The following is a 19,664-nucleotide window of genomic DNA, read 5'->3' as shown; positions in this document are numbered from 1 at the left end:
TGGATCTCATCTCAGCAATGAACGCTTCATTGCTGTCTTTCCTTACTCACCTCGCAACACTCCTCTCCCCACCTGCCCCGCCCATCACCAAGAGATGTTTTATTCAGGAGCTAACGTGTAATTTCTTTTGCGTCTTGAATCTTTTTGGATCTGATTTAGGAATACTATTTGTGGAAATAATATCTGTAGCTCTTTTTGGTAGAATGTTTGTTTAACCAGAATTCATATCTGATAGTCCTGATTGCTTTTCAGTCAACTTTATTGAATAATTTACATGTTATAAAATTGGACACATTTTAAGTATGCAGTTTGATAAACTTTGATGAATACCTATACTGGTGTAACGGCTACAGAACACTTTTGTTACCTCAAAAAGTTCCCTTTGCTCCCCTGTAGTCTGCTTCTCTACTTCCCACTACAATTTTTAGCTTTTAATGTATATGCCATCTTAGTCGTTCTTTATGTTAGTTGGTAATTTGTTACTTTGTTCATGTGGATATTGCAATGTAAAGTGGTGTGAGAAATCTTTGTCTTTTTTTTTTTTTTTACTGAACTGTTAAATCCAAAGAAAAATGGTCACTGCTGTATAAATTATAAATCTATTAATTCTTTGCTACATGAAACTGTCTAGAGATAACTTGCCCTCTTGAAAGGTTTTCTGGTGGTTGGGTTTTCTTGCTTCTCTGTGGCCTAAAGACGTACAATGCCAGACTTTGCTCTATGGATGTGATGGTGTCTTTTTAAGTGTTACCTGGGTCAGGTTGGGAGGCAGGAAGGCATAGTAGTTATGTGTGGGTCTTAGAGTCCTAATGTGTGGGTTCAGGTCCTTGCCTCTGCCCTCTGTTAGCAGTGTGAGCATGGGCAAGTGACTTGGCTTCTCTGTGTGTGCTTCTGAGTCCAACTGTAGGAAATACCCACTGCAGCGTATGGAGTTGGTCAGTCAACAAGTGTTTGTTGAGCACCTACTACACGCCAGGCCTTGATATTCATCTTTCATGATGTTTTCATTCCAGTGTAGGAGAAGAGGCAAATCATGTACAGGTTAATCATGTAGTATGTCAGATGGTGTTAAGTTCTGTACAGAAAAACAGAGCAGGGAAGGGGGAGAGCACAGGCACCTCCTTAACTGAGTGGGGAGGGGAGAGAGTGGAGAATGCAGCGCGGTCAGGGAAGGCCTCACTGAGAAGCTCTTCAGTGGTGACCGGATGGAGGTGAGGGGGCATTCCAGGCAGAGGGAACACACATGTTAAGGCCCAGAGAGGGGAGCGGGCCTGCGTTTGAGGAACAGCAAAGAGGGGGCCCTGGTGTGCTTAGGCTGGGGTTGGGCTGAGGAGAGAGGAGGAGAAAAGATCAAAAATGATCTCAAGGATTAAAAGGGATGAAACACAAAGTGCGTGCCACTTTTCTGTTTTTGCTGCTAATGATCTTTGGGTAAAGACAGTCTCCTCCTCAGACTTCGAAAGGAGAGCCTGCAGAGGAAAAAGAGTTATAAGAACCACCAAGTGAGCGAGACGTTTCCTCACTCAGCCATTCACCCAGCATGTGAGGTTTTCCTTGTTGCCAGGCACTGCTGTAACAAACACCTCCGAGCTGCTTCCCTGTGTTTGAGGAGCTTCCTTCCAGGGGGTTAAGTGGTGGAGGCAGAGAAGTATGGACAGCTGAAGTGTGGGGCTAAGCCGCTGGGTTCGATGGGTGCCAGGGTGCACTGAGGACAGATGTGGAGTCATTAAAGTTAGACTTCAGGGAAGGGTTAGCAACTGCCATGTGGGTTTAGCTTTTGAAGTTTTATTATATGAAGAAAAGGATCTGTGTGCACCTGGTGGCGGGGGTGAGGTGGGAGGGCGATCTCCAAAGCAGCGATCTCCATGGGTGAGAGTACCCAGGACTGTGGCTGCCGAATGGGAGTTGGGGAGGCCGCATGAAGGGGGAGGAGGTGGCGGGAGGGCTGGAGCTGCATGCGGAGGGCTGGGAAGAGACATCAGGAAGGGAAGTGAAAGAAGGCAAGAGAAGTCAGAAGGCAGCTGCAGGGAGAGAGCAGGAACAAAGGGAAGTGGGTACTGGTGGTGGTTCTTAGGCAGCTCAACAGCTTTGCAGCAACCCTCTGAAGTAAGTTGTGTACTGTTATTATCCCCATTTTACAGATGTGGAAGCTGAGGTGCAGAAAGGTTAGTGAACCTTCTCAGGTTAACTCTTCATGGCTGTAAATGGTGCATTGAGATTCTTATTTAGGCATTGAGTCCAGGGCCTAGAAGCCCCACCACTACCCATGAAGTAATACTCAACATTTCATCTGTGCTTTTTCATGTGATCCTTGTGCTAACCCTGCAGGCATTGTATATTGGAATTCCATGTTTTGGCACTGGCCTCTGAAAGGTGACAGCAGAGCCCATTGATAATGATTATCTCCATTTTTCTTGTGGTTCTTTTCTTCTTGGAATGGGCCCCCACACGATCAGGGTCTAGGATGAATTCCTTCTTTTCCAAGTCTCTTTTCATTTCCGCCATTTTACTTGCCATGACATTAGGTATTTAAAAACATTCTATTTGTGGCAAAAATATTTCCATACTTTTTCATAACTTACTTTTAGTCTTCCCAGATTTTATTTTAGACATGTGTATTAAATACTTTTTAAATACACTTTTTATATTTTAAAAATACAGATCTCTAACAACATTACAGAAAGCCAGAGAATATAAAACTTACCTTTTAGTAGAGCTACGAGTGTAGTTTTTATGTAATAGCTTTGAGTTTTTTTTTCTGTAGTTGAGGATGAATTTAAATCTTTTTTCCGCTTTAAGGGAAATGGCGTTCCCAAAATTAGGTCACAGATTACTTGTTCTTCATTAAACAGGAAGCCGAGAAGGATAGTTGTGCATTCAAGTCCAGGCAACTGGCTCTTGAAGTCAGAGTTTTACACACCGTCACCTTGTCGTCCCTTCTGCCCTGTCTTTACTTTTTGATCTTCTAGGTTCAGTCTGTATTAGGCCCTTTCACATTCTGATAATAATAGGGATTAAAATAATGAGCCTTTATTAGTGCTTAGTAATAGGCCAGTACTGTGCCAAACGCCCTGTGAAGAGGGTCCTGTTATTTCAGCTGTGCAGGTGAGGACACAGACACAGTGAGGCTGGATTCGGGGCAGAGCTGTTCCGCTAGAATGCCCCAGAGCTGGGACTCTAACCCAGGGCTTTCTGATGCCAAAGCTACGCCTCTTTAGCCTAAATCTGGGCTCTTGTAACATTAGTGAGGTTAAAGTATAATTTTTTTCACTCTGAACTAAGAAGTGGATCTGTGTTCTTCAGCGGGAGAGTAGGGTGGAGGGAATGAATCTAGGGCCCTTTCTACCTTGTCACGTTTGGAGTGCAGTCAGACCCGGTGTCCTGAAGTGGCCGCGGACTCCTTTGAGATGGCTCCCACGGGTGCAGGCTGTGAGGTGGAAGACAGGGTGCGGGGGCTCCTCCTCCCAGCCTCCTTTATGGGGCCTGCGAGAGTTAGGGAAGAGCCGGCATTGGTGTGCTTGGGTGGCTTTGACTTTGGATCTTGTGTTCAGGGAAAACGCTGAGTCACCTACGATAACCTGCTTCCCACCCCCTACTGATTTTCCCCTTTCTGTGCTACTTTCTTTGGTTTTATGCCTTGTAAATAGCAGATATTTATTGATGAGAATGACGTAAACACTTTCATCACTGTTACTGTTTGTGTTCATTTTTGCCTGGGGTTTCAGTTTTGTAGTGTTTTCTCTGACTCTTGACCCTTTTTTTTTCCCTTCATTTTCTGTGAATGAGTTGGATTCCTGTCTGTTTTCTGCCAAGGTTGTTCCAGGAATGGATTGGCTGCCCGCAGTTTGGGCATTGAATTGAGGGTGGGAACAGAACTCTAGGGTTGTACATTAGAATCACCTGGACTGCTTGAGAAACGATCAAGCCCCCCCCCCCCCACCTTTTATTTCATTGATGTGGATTGGGACCCTGGCATTTTTTTCAGACTCCGGGGATAAATCTGATGTGTAGTCACTGGATTAGTTTTAAGTAGCTTAAAGTCACTAAGTCAGTAAGCTGGGCTTGGCTTGAACTGTGGGGGAGTGGACTCCAAACTTCAGCAGCTCCTCCTGGGCTGTGCGCTGGGCTGGTGCACAGTACCACGTGGCTGTGCCAGGCACTGTTGCAGCCACATGGCGGCCGCAGCTCACTGAGCCCTCACAGTGCCCTTACTGAGGACGGCACTGTTACTGTCCAGGTTATTGATAAAGAGATTCGTACTTCTGGCACTGAAGGGCATGTAGAGTGAAGTCGACCCACAAACCTAGCTTTGGGTTTTTCTACTTTTGCAATATGGAAATCATTTCAAATCTTTGTGTTTTAATATTTTGGCCTCAAGTATGAATATATTTTGATCCTACAAATGAGAGGCCTACCTGTACCAGGTCATATAGCCAAATGATTGTCATTTGGTATCGAAGGTGTAAATTGGTATTGTGGATCATTGAAGACACTACTTTTTATAGTGTCCAAAAAACCTCCCCCCAGGCTTCACTTTATGGTAGATTTTATATTCCAAGTCATTTTGAGGTAGACCCATAGTTAATGATCTCTTTTACTTAAAATTGTGTTTACTACTTTAAAAAATTATTGAACAATTTAAGGGACAGAGAGAGAAACATCAGTTTGTTGTTTCTCTTATATGTACATTCACTGGTTGGTTCTTGTATGTCCTCTGACCAGAGATCAAACCCATAACCTTGGTGTATCTGGACGGCACTATAGCCAACTCAGCTATCTGGCCAGGACTTACACTTTTCTTTCTTTCTTTTTTTAATCCTCACCTGAGGATATATTTATTGATTTTAGAAAGGTGGAGGGAGAAAGGGGGGGACATTAATGTGAGGGACAAACATCGATGTCTCTCCAGTATGTGCCTTGACCAGGGATCAGACCCACAACCCTTTGGTGCACAGGACTATGCTCCAACTAACTGAGCAACCCGGCCAGGGCATGTCCCTTTTTTAAATGATCACATGTCTGAGCTCATATACAGATACGCACTAACTTGTGATCCGACCTGCTTTTTACACTCAGGCTTCCAGGATACTAAGCAAATCTATCAGCATTTTAAACATGCCCTTGTCTCACCGTCATAAAACCCAAATCAACACTCCCTCAGTCCCATGTCCATTTCTGTTCTCCCTTTCACAGTAAAACTTCTGGAAGAAGATTTTTATGTTTGACGCACTTTGTTCCCTCACCTCCTGCTGCATCCTCAGCCCACTTCGTTCTGGCCTCCATTCTGGCTTCAGAATCTTCACCAGGGTCACAGAGTACCTTCTCTGTTGTTAGAGCCCATGACTTCATGCTTTTCAGGCATTCCTTCCCTTGTTTATTGGCACCTGTCCTGTGCTAGGCTTTTGCTCTGTTATGTACGGGATACAGTGGAGAAAGAAAATCCCATCCTCAGGGAGCTTGCACTGTAGGGAGTGTGACAAAGGTTAAACGTGTAAATATATATCAAACGTAATGTCAGGGTTACCAAAGACCTCCTATTGTGTGATTCCATTGATGTAAAATGTCCAGGTCTATAGAGACACAAAGCAGATTCATGGTGGCTTAGGACTTAAGGAGTGAAGAGAGAAATGGGAAGTGACTGCTAATAGGATGCTAAAAATGTTTTAAAGTTTGATTATGGTGATGGTTGCATAACTCTGTGAAGACACTAAAAACCATTGACCTGTGCACTTTAAATATGTGAATTTATGCTTTGTGACTACGTGTCAGGAAAGCTGTTGAAAATGTCAGAAAGGAACAAGTGTTATGTAATAATCTAAATCTGGGCATGGGTGCTGCTTTGGATAGGGAAGTCAAGGGGAGAACCCTCTGACACGGTGACATTTGCACAGGTATTTGCAGTAGAAGTCACCCGTCAGGTCTTGTGAACATCAGAGGTTATGGAGGCATACTCAGGGCAAAGGCCCCGAGGTAGGAATTCACTTGTGTATTCAAAGAGGTGTGGTTGGAATGGAGTGAGTGGGGGTAGTGGAATGAGAGGTGGCTTAGGTCAGATGACTTGTGTCATGTAAGGCTTTGTCAGGACTGGTTGAGGACTTGGATTCTTTTCATTAATGCTGCCATAACAGATCCAAGATCTTTGATTGAAATCAAAGGCTTTTTGCAGGTTGGCAGGGGTTTCCACTTGACGTCACTAATATTCTCATCCTCTGTTTATCTGAAACTCGTAGGAAAGAAGGCTACTGTTTTCTAGATGGAAAGAAACAAGGCAAACCTAAATAGTGGCTCTCAACTACACTGTACCCTTGGTCTTAACAACAAAATTGCTTTCTTTTTTTTGTGTGTGTGTGTCACTGAGTGAAATTTCAGGAGAAGGGGCCATGTCACTCATGACTTAGCGAACCCCGAAGCATTCCATGTAGAACCCCAGTTGGAAAGGCTTAGCCTGTCTCTGCTGATCATGTTCTTGTTCTGTCCCAGAAACACTTAGGACGAGTACTGACTTTAATAACTTTTAATTTTGTTCAGTTCTTTCACTTTTTTGGCAATAACATGGTCGTTATTCCGTTGTTATCCCAGTGTCCCGTGGGCCCCTCATTCCAGTACAGGCCTTTTCTGACTTTGTTCATCATTTTCATTGTCACCAAAAATCAGTTATTAACTGTATACCTGTGCGTAGTGCTGCATTAAAAACTTTTATACCTGATTGGTATAAAATTTGCTCACTGATTGGCCAACTGGAGTTTAGCTAGTAATAAAATGTTGGGTTGGCTAAAAACATTTACTCAGTTTTTAAGTAAATATAAAAGACACATTTTTCGTTTTCACCAATAACTTCGTTGAACCACATATTCACTGTTTTGTTTCACACCTTCTGCCATCTTTCAGGCACTTTCGTAATTCCATCTTCCCAAAACTTTTTATCTTTTTGAGCAAAGAACTGTTCCAGGTGCCTTTTGCAGTCTTTCAGGGAATTAAAATATTTTTCCATTAAGAGACTTTTGTAAAGACCGAAATAAGTGGATGAATCAGAACTTCCCAGCCAGGCTGGAGCAATTTTTGCCTGGCCATCAAAGAAACATGCGATCTCGTGTTACCCTGATGGAAGATTGTGTGTTCTCCGTTGGCTAATTCCAGACACTTTTCGTCCAAAGCTGCCTTCATTTGATCTGTTGGGCGCAGTGCTCGTTGGGATCAATCACTTAGTGTTCTGGAAGGAGGACTGTCTTCACAACCCTCTGTGTATACAATGTCACCTTCTTTGGATGAAGACCACCCTTTGGCGTGGTTGCTAGTGGTTCATTTCACTTGCCCCACTATCTCTTCTGTTCTGCGTTATTGTAAAGTATCCACTTTTCATTGCCTGTCACATTTGTCTTAAAAACAAGACACATTTTTATTATGTTTGAGTAGAGAAGAGCATGTGGAAATGCGGTGAAGGTTTTTTTTCTCTTATGTGGAACCCAAACATTAAAGTGATTAACATAACCAAGCTGATGCACATAATTTTCAGCACTTGATTTGTATATTTTGGGTGTGTTGGCTGTATCCCATGTGGTAAAATGTTGATTGTTCTCAGTGTGTCAGTTTGACCGCTGTCAACTTCAGCTGGTGTAACTGACTGGAGCATCGCCCAGCGAGAAATATCCAGCACAAAACTTCTCAAATCACTTTTGACACATTCAATCAGCCATAGCACCATCTCCATACACTGCACAAACCCTTTTTTGTGTTTCAGTTGTGTTTTCACCTTTCTCAAAATAATAAAGCATAATATGCTGGCAATGTTGCGTATTTTCTTCCATCTTCAATATTAAAATGGCTACACAAAAATTCACCAATTTTGATAATTTTTTGAAATGCACGCTGATATGACAGCTCTCACAATTCAGTCCACCAGAATTGTTTCGAATCAAGTTAAAGACAACTAAGCGCTCCTAGAGAGCAATCTTACAGAAAAAACTGAGTGAGCTCTTTGGCTATCCCAGTACTACTTTTATGAATCTTCAGTGACCAGAAGAAAGAAGTGCTCTTGGAATAGAAATAACATTGGTGGCACTGGTGATATCTTTTCTGTACACCTTTTGTCTTAAAAGAAAAAATAGGTTGCTTTAGATTTAGCCAGTTGTAGTAACTTAAAACAAATATTACCCTAAGTTTGTGTGCTTGATTATTAACAACTTCGGGGGGGGGGAAATGCTGTTGCATTTTTCCTTTTGTGGATCATGAAAATAGCTCAGTGTTTGCTCTGATTAGAAGTAAGCTCGGGTGGGGGACTGGGCTTTGGACTGCAAATGAGAAGATGCGATTTACTCCTGGCGTGACCGGAGCTGGCTGGCTGACCTACTTGAGCTAATAAGATGAGGAGAGGTGGACAGAAGGACATGCTGCCCGGCTCCTGTCTCCTCTCCTCAACGCAGTCTTAACAGTTTTTCCTTACAGTACAATCACATTTTACACAGGACTTAGTTCTAAAGGCTGTATGCAAGGTGACAACCAGCCTGTGTTAAAAATACCCCTGGGAATACTTTCAGAAGGTGCCCCACTGGAGATTGTCTCGGATAAAGGCCGCACAGCCAGTTCTTCCTCCAGCGTGGGAACAGCTCGCTGGCTCTTCCATTGAGCACCAGTGGAAGCAGCTGGCGTGGGTTTAGGGACCACGTTTTATGGGAAATACATCTTTACTACACTCACACAGTGTTGTGAGATGCACAAAATGTGATTGGCACGTGGAAACGGAGTGACTCTGGGATTCATATTGCCTGTCTCTCCCTCCTTTTTTTTTTTCGCTAAGGGAATAAAGTTGAATTTGTGTGAGTTAGACAGGATTATTGTGTAGTCCCACTGTACTCTGGGTTTTTCTTCTCCTTTTTTACTGCTGTATCCCATGTGGTAAAATGTTGATTGTTCTCAATGTGTCAGTTTGACCGCTATCAAATTGTACTGGTGTAGCTGACCGTGGAGCATCGGGGCCCTAATTATCTCCCTCCTCAGTCACTTCCATGCAAGGTAGTCTTCATGAAAGGCCATTCTAAATCCAGGCCATCTGTTGTTGGTGCCACCCATTTGCCACAAAATGATCTTCTTAAAAAACTCTTGATTTAAACAGCTTGCACGGTGCCTAGACTCGGAGCAGTCCCTCTCAGACTTCCTCACTAGCCTTTTGCTACGGTGGAGGTTCGTCCGCATTAGGTGCCCCGAGGCTCCTGGCAGCCTTGCTCCACGTGGCGAAATTCCTTCAAAGTCTTGCGCCATCATCCTGTTCTTGTTTTCAGGTAAAACTCTTGCAGGCGAAGTACCATTGAGTAGAATTGATGCTGCTTGAATGTGCCATGTTTATCTGTTACATTTGCGTATTCCCTGGTGGCCCAGTTGGAAATATTTAGGAGATTAAATGTAAACTCTGAGGCAGGATTCGGTCTTCTTTTTTTTGAACTTGGCCTTCCTTTTGAGTCTTCTCTGTTATGTTGTTTGTCACGTTTGAAGGCCTAGTGGTGTGGACGCATTGAAATGCTCTGAACACACTGAATTTACGTGTTGGTGTCTGTGTCTGCATTCACTTGTTCATCGAGTATTCATTGAGCACCAGTATGTGCCAAGTGTTGTTCTAGGTAGTAGGGATACAGCAGGCCTTCACGAGGCTTACGTTCTAATGGGAGAGGATGATGACAGATGTGTGACATACTATCAGGTGGTACTAATGCCATAGAGAGAAGTAAACGTGGTACGGTGGTAAAGAGAGGAGTCCTGTTTGTTGGGTGTGGCAAGGTTTTGTAAGAAGGTGGTATTTAAGTGGCAGCCCGATGCAGTATGCGAGGAAGCCACGTTATTGTTAGAGGGAGTAGGGCTCGAGGCAAAGAGGAGGGCGCGGCAAAGAGGAGGGCGCGTCCAAAGCTCCTGCGGTAGGAGTGTGCTCAGAGTGCACTCAGAGCAGCAGGAAGCTCCTTGAGCGAGGAGGGTGAGCAAGGGGAAGATAAGGGGGGATGAGATTGAATAGAAGGTTGGAGGCCCAATGTGCAGAGCCCCGAGTCCATAATGAGGCCTTTTCTTATGGTTGAATGCCTTCCCCTTCTATCCTTGACTTTTGGGTGAAGGTGGAATTTTAGTTTGTTCCCATACTAGCTAGTTGCCACTGTATTTACTAATTGATTGACTCTTCCTCATTGATCTCCAATGCAATTTTATCATATGTATTGATTACACATGTGTTTGTGCATGCACATGTGCGTACATATTGTCAGCTCTGTCCCATTGGTTTGTCTTGCACCCATACTATACTATGATAGTGACTATGCAGCACTTGCCTGTTATCTGTGGGGGACTCGTTCTAAAACCCTCAGGGGATGTTCGAAACCACAGATTTCTGAGCCCAAACTGCAGTATATTTGGAACTGAGCCCAAACATACTCTGTTTCCCCCCCCCCCAATACGTACCCTTTCACTTACAGGAAGCACCTTACAGCTTCTCATTGGCATACCAAATTGCTAGCATCACTACTCTTGTGTTTTGGGGCTATTGTTAGGTAAAGTAAGGATTACTGAAGTACAGGATGGTCAATCTGGTAACCAAGATGGTGGCCATAGTGTGACCGACAGGTCGTGCTTACACAGTGTGGACACACTGGACAAAGACATGGTTTACATCCTGTGTAGGCACAAGATTTCATTACGTCACTCAGTGTGGCACACAATTTAAAACTTACAAATTGTTTATTTCTGGAATTTTCTGCTTAATATGTTTGGACCGTGGTTGACTTTGGTTAGCTGAAACCACAGAAAGCAAAACCATGGAGAAGGGGGACTACTGTACCTTTATATCACGCACTGGCGAACTGCAGCCCGTGGACCAAATCTGGCTCACCACCTAGTTTTTCATAAATAAAGTTTTATTGCAACACAGCCACACTCATTTGTGTATGTATTGTTTGTGGTTGCTTTTGTGTTACAGTGGCAAAGTAGTCGTGGCTGAGATCATACAGCCCACAAAGCCAAGAATACGCATGATCTGATCCTCTACGGAGAGTTTACTGACCTCTGCCTTACTCTACGTGTTGATATCTGACGGGGCAAATTCCTCCTCAGTCTTTTTCAATAATTTCTTGGCGATTCTAGCATGTTTCTTCTTTCAGATGAACTTTAGAACCTGTCTGTCAAGCTTGTCTGACTCCCTACCTTTCCCTACCTCTTTCTCAGGGTGGGGAGCCGGGAGGCACAAAGAACTGGCATTTGGTTCCATTTGATTTGTAGTTTAGTTTAGAGCCATGATTGCCTTACAGAACTGGGTGTTTCCATTTCAGGAATATAGTATCTCTACAGTTACGTATTTCAGTAAACCTTCATTGTTTCTTCTTTTGCATGTTGTATATTAAAGTTTATTCCTACATGTATCTTTGCTTTTTGTTGCTATTAAAATTGAGATCACCTTCCAGGTGTATTTTGCAAGTGATTATAGCGGTATACACTGGTTTATAAGAGGTATAGAGGAATTTGATTTTTATGCATCCAAATTATTTCTGACCCTCTCCTATTAGGACTGTTCATTTTCACATTTGATTTTTTTTTTTTTTTTTGCTTCATGGTCATTGTCTGAATGCATGCATAATTGTTTCGTTCTGAATATTTGTATCTCTCTGTATCCTGTGAGACTGTGTATGTGGGGCAGTGAGGGAGAATGGACTTCGATCTCTCGGTGGCATGCATTCTTTTATATTACGTAGGCCACAGCAAAAGGTAATTATAAAAACAGAAACCAAAAGTGCTATAAACTTTATGCCCAGTCAGCCTTTGTTGGTAGTTTTTAAAATACCCAGAAGATAATTTAAGCCAACTATTTATCAAGCAGGCTGTGCCTTTCTACAGAGTCATTTGTTGCTTTTAATACAGAATACAGAGATTGCATGTCACACAGGAGAGTCAGAGGCAGTCACTGCTTGCTGTGGAGAGCCATTTGATCGCAGAGTAATGTTGACTAAATCTAGTACTTATCCTTCAGAATTGAAATACGAGCTGGAGATTTTTATGAATCAGTTAGTGCTCTCCTAAGTATATTCTCCGTAAAGCATTTGATCTTTACCCTTAACATCTGTTTCTTAAGGAAGTGGTATCTGTTTTAGATTTTAAGGTCTGTTACTTGCTATGAGCACTGAACAGGTGAACCATAAATTTGAATTGTTCACCTTTGCAGTTTTATCTTGTATGCCATTTTTGTCTTTTTTCCTTGAGTTTGTATCTACTCCTTAGCTGCTTCTTACCTTGGTGAAACTAAATTTATTTATGTTGGTTCCTTTTCTCCTTCTATCTTGTGTGTGTGTGTGTGTGAAGTGAGAGGAGGTGGCGAACATAGTAGATGTTGGATACGGAAATGGGGAGCCACTGACGTACATTATGTGATTTGTGAAATGAACCTTGTTACTCTTTGTTGCCTGTAAAGTGAAATTTCAGCTACAGAACCTGGTCTTAAACGCACCTATATATTTTTCCCACCGTGTGGAGATTATCTCTGGCTAGCATTTTGAATGCCGTGGTGTACGAATACAGCAGCGTCGCTGTAGGCCGTGCGGATGTGTCAGCCCACGTACCTCACTCGCAGATGGAGGGAGCGCCGCCTCTGGGGCCTCTGCGTTGGGGCTGGATTCGACCTACGGAAATTAGAGACCATTTTAGGTAGCTCTGTGGTATAGAAAACGGTACCAGTGAATATAGTGATAATTGATATCTTTTCCTGAGCACTTACTATGGTCCAGGCATTATAATGAATGTCATACCTATACATAGTAATTCATTTTACAGATGAAGACATAGAAATTTAGGTTAAATAACTGGTAGACCTGAGATTCAAACCAGCTGTCAGATTCCAAAGAGTTAAGTAAAGCACCATGTTATTTGGGCAAGAACTGTGTGTGTGTGTGTGTAGAAGGATTTAGTAGTTTAACTTGTTTAGATTCTCTTATGTGAATTTCGACAGTTGAATGAACATCACAGTGGTGGAAAAAGTGTAGCATGGAGGGCTCGGAAGCCACATTCCTTAATGATCCTCAGCAAGCCCTGCACTCTTCCCACCTGCAAGGCCTCAGTTAAAAAAGGAATCGAGATCCTTAAACTTTGTTTGCTTGTTTTTGTTGTTGTTCTTCAGGAGGGCCCAAGAGGTTAGCTGAGGATTTAATTTCAAGGTGATAGTGGAATGTATCATTTGTCTTCCTGTTTTTAAATTGAGAGTGCAGAAAGGGGGGTTATGGCCTCATAGTAGATGCAGGGGGAGGGGCCAGTGGAGGCTAAGCTCCCTGCTACCCTTGCAGGTCAGGAGAGGGCTGTTGCTTCTTCTACCTTTCGAGATCTGTATCCATGTTTGTTAAGTATAAATAAACATAAGTAAGTAAATACATACATATTTATACTCACCCCACTAATACTTGAAGACTTCTCTGTGCAGTGCACTAATTAAGATGGAAAAGGTTCCGTGCCACATGTTACCATTTACCTTTTAAATATGGCTAAGCTATTTAGATGCCCCCAAATTAAATTAACACTTGTCTGTATTTGAGGCCTGTTTAGAGCCTGCAGCCCTCCTCTGGCTGTTGCTCAGCCAGAAACGCTCGTTCTTTGGACTGGGCTTGCTGGCTGTGACCGTGGTGTTAGGTGTCTGGCTGCCGCCAGGTAGGCCAGAGCAGTACACGTGTACGGGTGCATGTATGGCCTGCTGCTCCTGACAGGGCAGTGCGAATGTCGGCTCTGCGGCCTGCTGGCCCCTCTGCCCCGTTGGCCAGCCAAGCACTGGATTCCTGCCATGGATTAGAAGGGAAAGTAAGGCTTTCTAAATACTGGCAGGGAAATCAGCTTGCTTTCCAGACTCCGAGCAGCCGCCCAGAGAGTGCGGTTCCCATGCACAGGCAGCTTGTATTGCCGTCTTCTCTCTGGGGTTGTTCTTGGCATCTGGTACGTGTTCCAAATATTCCAAGGAAGGCTGATTTCTTCTTCTTTTTTTTAATTAGAATGGCATAACTTGGAAAGTTGCAGTATGTTTTCAAGGTTACTTTCCAGACCAACCTTCACTAACCTTAATAATGATAGTAAAGAAAAGCAACTAATGTAAATCGTGATTATTTTGTGAAAATACATCTACTAATGCTTATTCAAATATGAAATTATTTATATACTTTTAACTCACTTTTACATAGCTTAATATGTATGCAAGCATCTATAAAGTAATTTGAAATTAGAAGTCCAGAAGTCAGTTTGACTGAAAGTTTTATGTTGTGTGGGATTCTAAGATGGAGCAAGTTCATTCTTCTTATATGTATGATTTAGAATAATTCTACCACTACTGGAGATGATTTAATAGTTGATGCATTCTTTGATTTATTTGGACATGTTTCTCTAGGAGTGTGATTTCTGCTTCTGTGTTTCTGGTTCTGTGGGTCATTTAAATATTGTGGTACAGGTAACCGTAGCCTCCATCCAGGGCTCAGCCAACCAGACTCAGAGCCTGCAGGATGAGTCTTTGATTTGTCCGTGTTTGACTAATGGGAAGGAGAGGAGCTTTTGCTCCCTCTGTTGTATTAAGAGCCAACAGAACAAATATGTTGTCAGAACTGCTGAATGGTTGAGATGCTTTTCTGTTATTTTCTTGTTGGAAGCTTTGTATTTTACTAGTAATTCTGGGGAAGAGATAACGAAAGAGAAAGGAAACAAGTTTCATTTGAGATCTGTTTTCTATTTGTGTAACTTGTTTAATCGGCTAATATTATTGATCTTTTTCTGTTAAGTTCAAGTTCATTGCTGGTAGGATTTTATCAGTACTGAAGTATTTTGTTTTACCTTGCAGTTCGTGTGAAAATTTCATGAACTTAAGCATTTGGTTGGGAATTTAACTTCGTGTCAGACTGTTTCTAGGAGATACGTCTGTAATTGCATGTTATATTTATTTAGTAAGTACCAAGTTAATGGAGATACTATTCAGTTGTATCAAAACACTTTCATCACTTCTAAGCTTTCTTTTTTATAGTCTGTGCAGTATGGGAAATAAATGACACTGAATTTTCCCCTTTTTCTTTTTTAAAGATTTTCAGCTGAATTCTCATCTCTCAACACTGGCAAATATTCATAAGATCTACCACACCCTTAATAAGCTAGTAAGTCAATCTTTTAAAGACAAAACTACCAACTGTTTATATAGTTGTTTTAAATGTAGTTGATAAAAATTTAGGTTACAGATACTAATACTTCAAGCTGTTTATGAAAATATTGAATTTTAAAACTTGCTGTGATTTCTTGGTAATAATGAACATATTTCTTGCAGAATCTAACAGAAGACGTTGGCCAAGACGATCACCAAACAGGTATCTGTAAAAGCTAACACTACTCAATTTCAAATAAACTTCCCAATACAAAGTTACAAAGGAGAAATGCAAGTTGAGGATGCTCACCATTGTAACACACATTCCATTAACAACCTGTTAATGTGGCTTGACTGAAGATGTCTTTCAGAGCAGATGAGGCAGCCGGGTTCTAGTTCCTTCCCAGGGCAACACCTCTTCTGGGGCTCCGGCTGTGGCAGATACTTGCGTTCCTTTAAGGGGTTGGGGATTCACCCTAGTGGTTTCAAGATGTTGTTTCTCTACTGAAGTATTTTAGTTTGTACTAAAAAGTTACTATAGTAATGCAATTTGAAAGATAGTCCGTAAGTGTTTATTGAATCGAGATGAAAAATGATTAGATAGGCAGGCGTGCGTGTGTTTGTACAGGTCCTGAGAATTTATGAATGGGAAGATTGAAACTTTACTGTAGATGATTCTCCAGTCCCATGGTTCTCCGACTTTAGTTAGCATTAACATCACTTGGCAGTGGGCTTGTTAAAACAGATAGCTGGGTCCCACCTTCATTCATTGTTTCTGATCCTGTAGGTCTGGGGTGGAACCCCAGGGTCTACAGGCTCCCAGATGGTACTGGTGCAGTGGTCTGAGACCACGCTTTCAGAACCACTTCTCTAAACTGTTGGTAATTATAAAGTTTAGAGACTTGCACCTGCATTATAGTTACTAAAACATGCATCAAAAATTAAAATACGTTTAAAAATTTTTGAAGGTTACCACAATAATATATGACTACATGCTTGTTGGAGAATTTTGAATAGTATAAAAGTAAACTTAGGAGGGAAAAGTTACAGTCTTCTTTTATGTCTTTCGATCCAGCCTTCCCAAGTTTAATGTTTACTCTTTCATCTGTTTTTACACACGCATATATTTTTATAGCAGTGTTTTCTTATTTAGCATCAATTAAATCATACTGTACATACTGCGTAGCATTGTTCTGTTTTCATTTAATGGTATATCTTGGAGGTTGTTGGGGTTTAAAACTCTTCCCGCCCTCCCAAATTGGTTCGGTTCAGAGTCGATTGTAAATTAGGCAGAAGATGGAGATGGAAGTAACAAGTACATTGGAAAACAAAGCTTAGTTGTGCAGCAAAAATGCAGAGGCTTTCAGTATTTCCCCCGAATGAGAGACCCTTACATTCAGTCACCGCCACAACTAGATGAGCACAGGCCAGCATACCCTCTTTCCCGCTCTGAACGCCCACTCCGACAGTGGAAGGGTCTGCACTGTTGGCAGGTGCATCTGGAAGGGGGTTCAGAAGGGGCTGGGCCCCTCTGCTGAGTTCCTCCTCCCTGGATCACCAGTGAGATCAGACGCTCCTCCTGCCAAGGCTGTTCTAGAAGGCCAGGCCAGAGTGGCTCTACACTAGATCAATTTAAAAGACATTCAAAAGCAGTTTCCTTAATAATTTAAAAGCAATGCATGCACGCAGTTTTCAAAGTATTGAGAAGATAGAAAACGAGAAGCGAAGGTTTCTGTCCCATTTTGTCCCCCTAGTCCCCTCCCCACCAGTATTACATACGCCATTGCCTTCCCAGAGCCAACTTTTACCTTCCTGTGTTTGTTTCCCAGATGATGGTGATGGATCTGATGATCCATCAGATCCACCTGCCCCCCCCAAAATACGAGTGCATGTGCGTCTGTGTGTGCCTCTTGCTTTTGTCACTCAGTATATCTTGGAGGTCTTTTCATAGTAGCACATTTGTAAAGCAGTTGCTTTATTTTTTAATGAATGCATACTTTTCTAATTCATGGATATACCATAATATGTGTCTATTGATACACATTTAAGTATGTCTAACTTTTAGCTACTACCAGTAATACTGAAATAAAATTTTCAGGGCCAGTTTTCATAGTTAAGAAAAAAAGCACACTTCTTTCCTGTTTTGGGACAGTATGTTGGTAGGGTTTGGGGATTTTTTTAAATTTGAGAGTTAGTGAAGTTTTGATTTTTAAAACTGAATTTCATGTTTGTAAAGCCTTTTGGTTTTCTTCCCTTAGATAAGGTAATAAAACCTCTTAAGTTCTGAATCTTGTACATGATGTAGTTAATGTTGAACTGTGGATTAATATGAGTATGGTTACTATAGTAATTTCACATTTAAATTTTTAATCTGAATGTGGCAATTTAATATGTAAGTTATAATTAAGGGAAATGAAAGTGGAAAATGTATTTACCCTCATGCCTTATCTTTCATCCCCCGGGGACAGGGGATATGTCTGATATTTGGTATGTGACATGCTGGTGCAGTGCCTGGTACCTCGTTAAGTGCCTGTCAGTGTTGATTAGTGTTAGTAATTTCTTAGTTGTCAATTTCATTAGCATTTCTCCATCTGGTTAGGGCATCACTTGTGATTACCATTACATGGCAGAGTATGCTTTAAAAATTAAACAATATAAACTCTATAATGTTTGAGTAAGTTACTGTAATGCCTGTTAGACTCTGTTGGCTTAACAATAGTCTGAGCAAAGCTGTAACAACTTGTTTATGGAAGAGCCAAACACAAGTGCAAAAGAGGCTAGTATTTCTCTGCTGTTTCCTCTACCACTTTCCTTTTGTGCCTTCAATCTTCCATAAAAAAAAAGACAGACAGAGTTAATATTAGAGAAGTAGACCAAAATGCTGGGAGTAGGTAAAAAAAGCCAGAGAGGATAAGACCCACTAGAGGGGCTCAGCTGGTTGGAGCATCGTCCCGTACACCGAAAGGTTGCGACTGGGATCCCCAGTCAGGGCACATGCCTAGGTTATGGGTCTATCCCTGGCCTAGGGGCTCACAGGAGGCAACTGACTGACATTTCTCACATTGATGTTTCTGTCTCATTCAAGTCAATAGACATCTCCTCTGGTGAGGATTAAAAGAAAAGCTAGGGAGGACAAAAAAGATGATGAAGGATGATAGGTGTCAGAAGTCAATATCATTTAGAGAGAAAGGAAGGGAAATTTTTTTTTTGCCTGAAATAGTGGGATAAAAAATGCGCATCTAGGGACTAACAGTTTTATTCAAGCAAGCAAGTAGTTCAATGATCTGTTCAAGAAAATGAAATAAAATATTAGGTACTGGTAAGTTGTCTTAAAATGCAATGTATTTATCAACTCAAATTATATTTTTGTAACACTGTTCAGTGAAAAGTGAGGTTGAAACAGTTATCTAAAAAGTATTGAAGTGGTACAATGAACCGTGTAAAACATTAAGTGACAAGGCTGTATGATGCAACAAAGTCACTAAAATGAAAAATCAGACAGAAAGATTTTTATTTTGGAGCATGAATTTATACTGAGTTTTAAAAAAGAAAATTCTCTAAATTTATAGACCTATTATTTGGAGATGACTAGAAACTGGGCACACAGTTTTATGTGTCTCACAGAAAATGAATCCTAAATAGGACTTTTTTTTACTTGAGGCCCAAGCAAAAAGATTAAAAATATATTTAGATAGAGCACTTAATTAGATAGCATTTATTGAGAATTACATGCTTAAATTATTATCAAAACAACAAGCTGGGTAGTAGATACTAAAGGGCCTTTGGTCTGATTCAGGTAAATTTAACTTGGTCTTTAAAAAATTTTTTTATTGATTTTAGGGGGAGAGAGATTGAGAGACACTAAGGAAGAGAGAGAAGGGGTGGGAAGAGAGGGAGGAAGGGGAGAGTAGGAGAGAGAGGGGGAGAGAGATTATGTGTTTGTTGGTTGATTCTCATATGTGCCCTGATCAGGGTTGAACCTACCACCTTGGGTATTGTGATGATGCTCTAACCAACTGAGCTACCTGGCCAGGGCCTCAGATTGCTCTTTAAAATGATTGGGACCAAATATTAGGGTAAATCTGTTGAAAAATATTGGCAGTATGTCTTAATTGTTTAATGTGGGAAGAATGGCTGTATTCATGTAGTGTGTTAGTAGAAGAATTTATTTGTTCTCTTTGAACACTGAACCAAAAAGAAATAATCCTGAACTCAAATCATAGCCCTTGGGTAAAAAATATAAACAGTTTTTATCGTCTGCCTGAGGATCATACAAATATGAAAGCATTGAGAGAGCTAATGATGGTAGAGTTGGGAAAGTTTTCACTCACTGTTCATCTAATATAGAAATATTTAGTTTGAAAACCAGAGTATCAATCAAGATAATATTAAGGACCCTGAGTCACAATTTGGGATTACTAGTTGAGATTCTTCATCTCCTCTTCCTCATTTTTTATTACTATTATAAAAAGGCTTTTCCTCTTTCATGTGTTCCTGCCCAACATTTCTTAGGAGATTTCAGATAGTTCCCTGAAATCTGTCTTGTCACTGC

General features: G+C 41.5%; 1 protein-coding gene across 6 annotated transcripts in view; it reads left to right on the top strand.

Moving 5' to 3' along the window:
• Positions 1-19,664, top strand: part of DCUN1D4 (defective in cullin neddylation 1 domain containing 4) — a 71,753-nt gene that overhangs the window by 6,941 nt on the left and 45,148 nt on the right. For 5 of the 6 annotated variants that reach the window (XM_037034257.1, XM_037034256.1, XM_037034261.1 and 2 more), the window contains exons 2-3: positions 15,058-15,128; positions 15,296-15,335. In XM_037034257.1, the coding sequence (XP_036890152.1) occupies positions 15,058-15,128; positions 15,296-15,335 (111 nt within the window). Of the gene's footprint in view, positions 1-13,867; positions 13,933-15,057; positions 15,129-15,295; positions 15,336-19,664 lie in introns of those variants that run through there. The other variant, XM_037034260.1, reaches the window with a different exon arrangement.

The sequence above is a fragment of the Sturnira hondurensis genome, unplaced genomic scaffold (genome assembly GCF_014824575.4).
Source record: "Sturnira hondurensis isolate 20B ecotype Veracruz unplaced genomic scaffold, ASM1482457v3 Scaffold0022017, whole genome shotgun sequence".
NCBI lineage: Eukaryota > Metazoa > Chordata > Mammalia > Chiroptera > Phyllostomidae > Sturnira > Sturnira hondurensis.
This window is presented reverse-complemented; position numbering and strand designations above follow the sequence as displayed.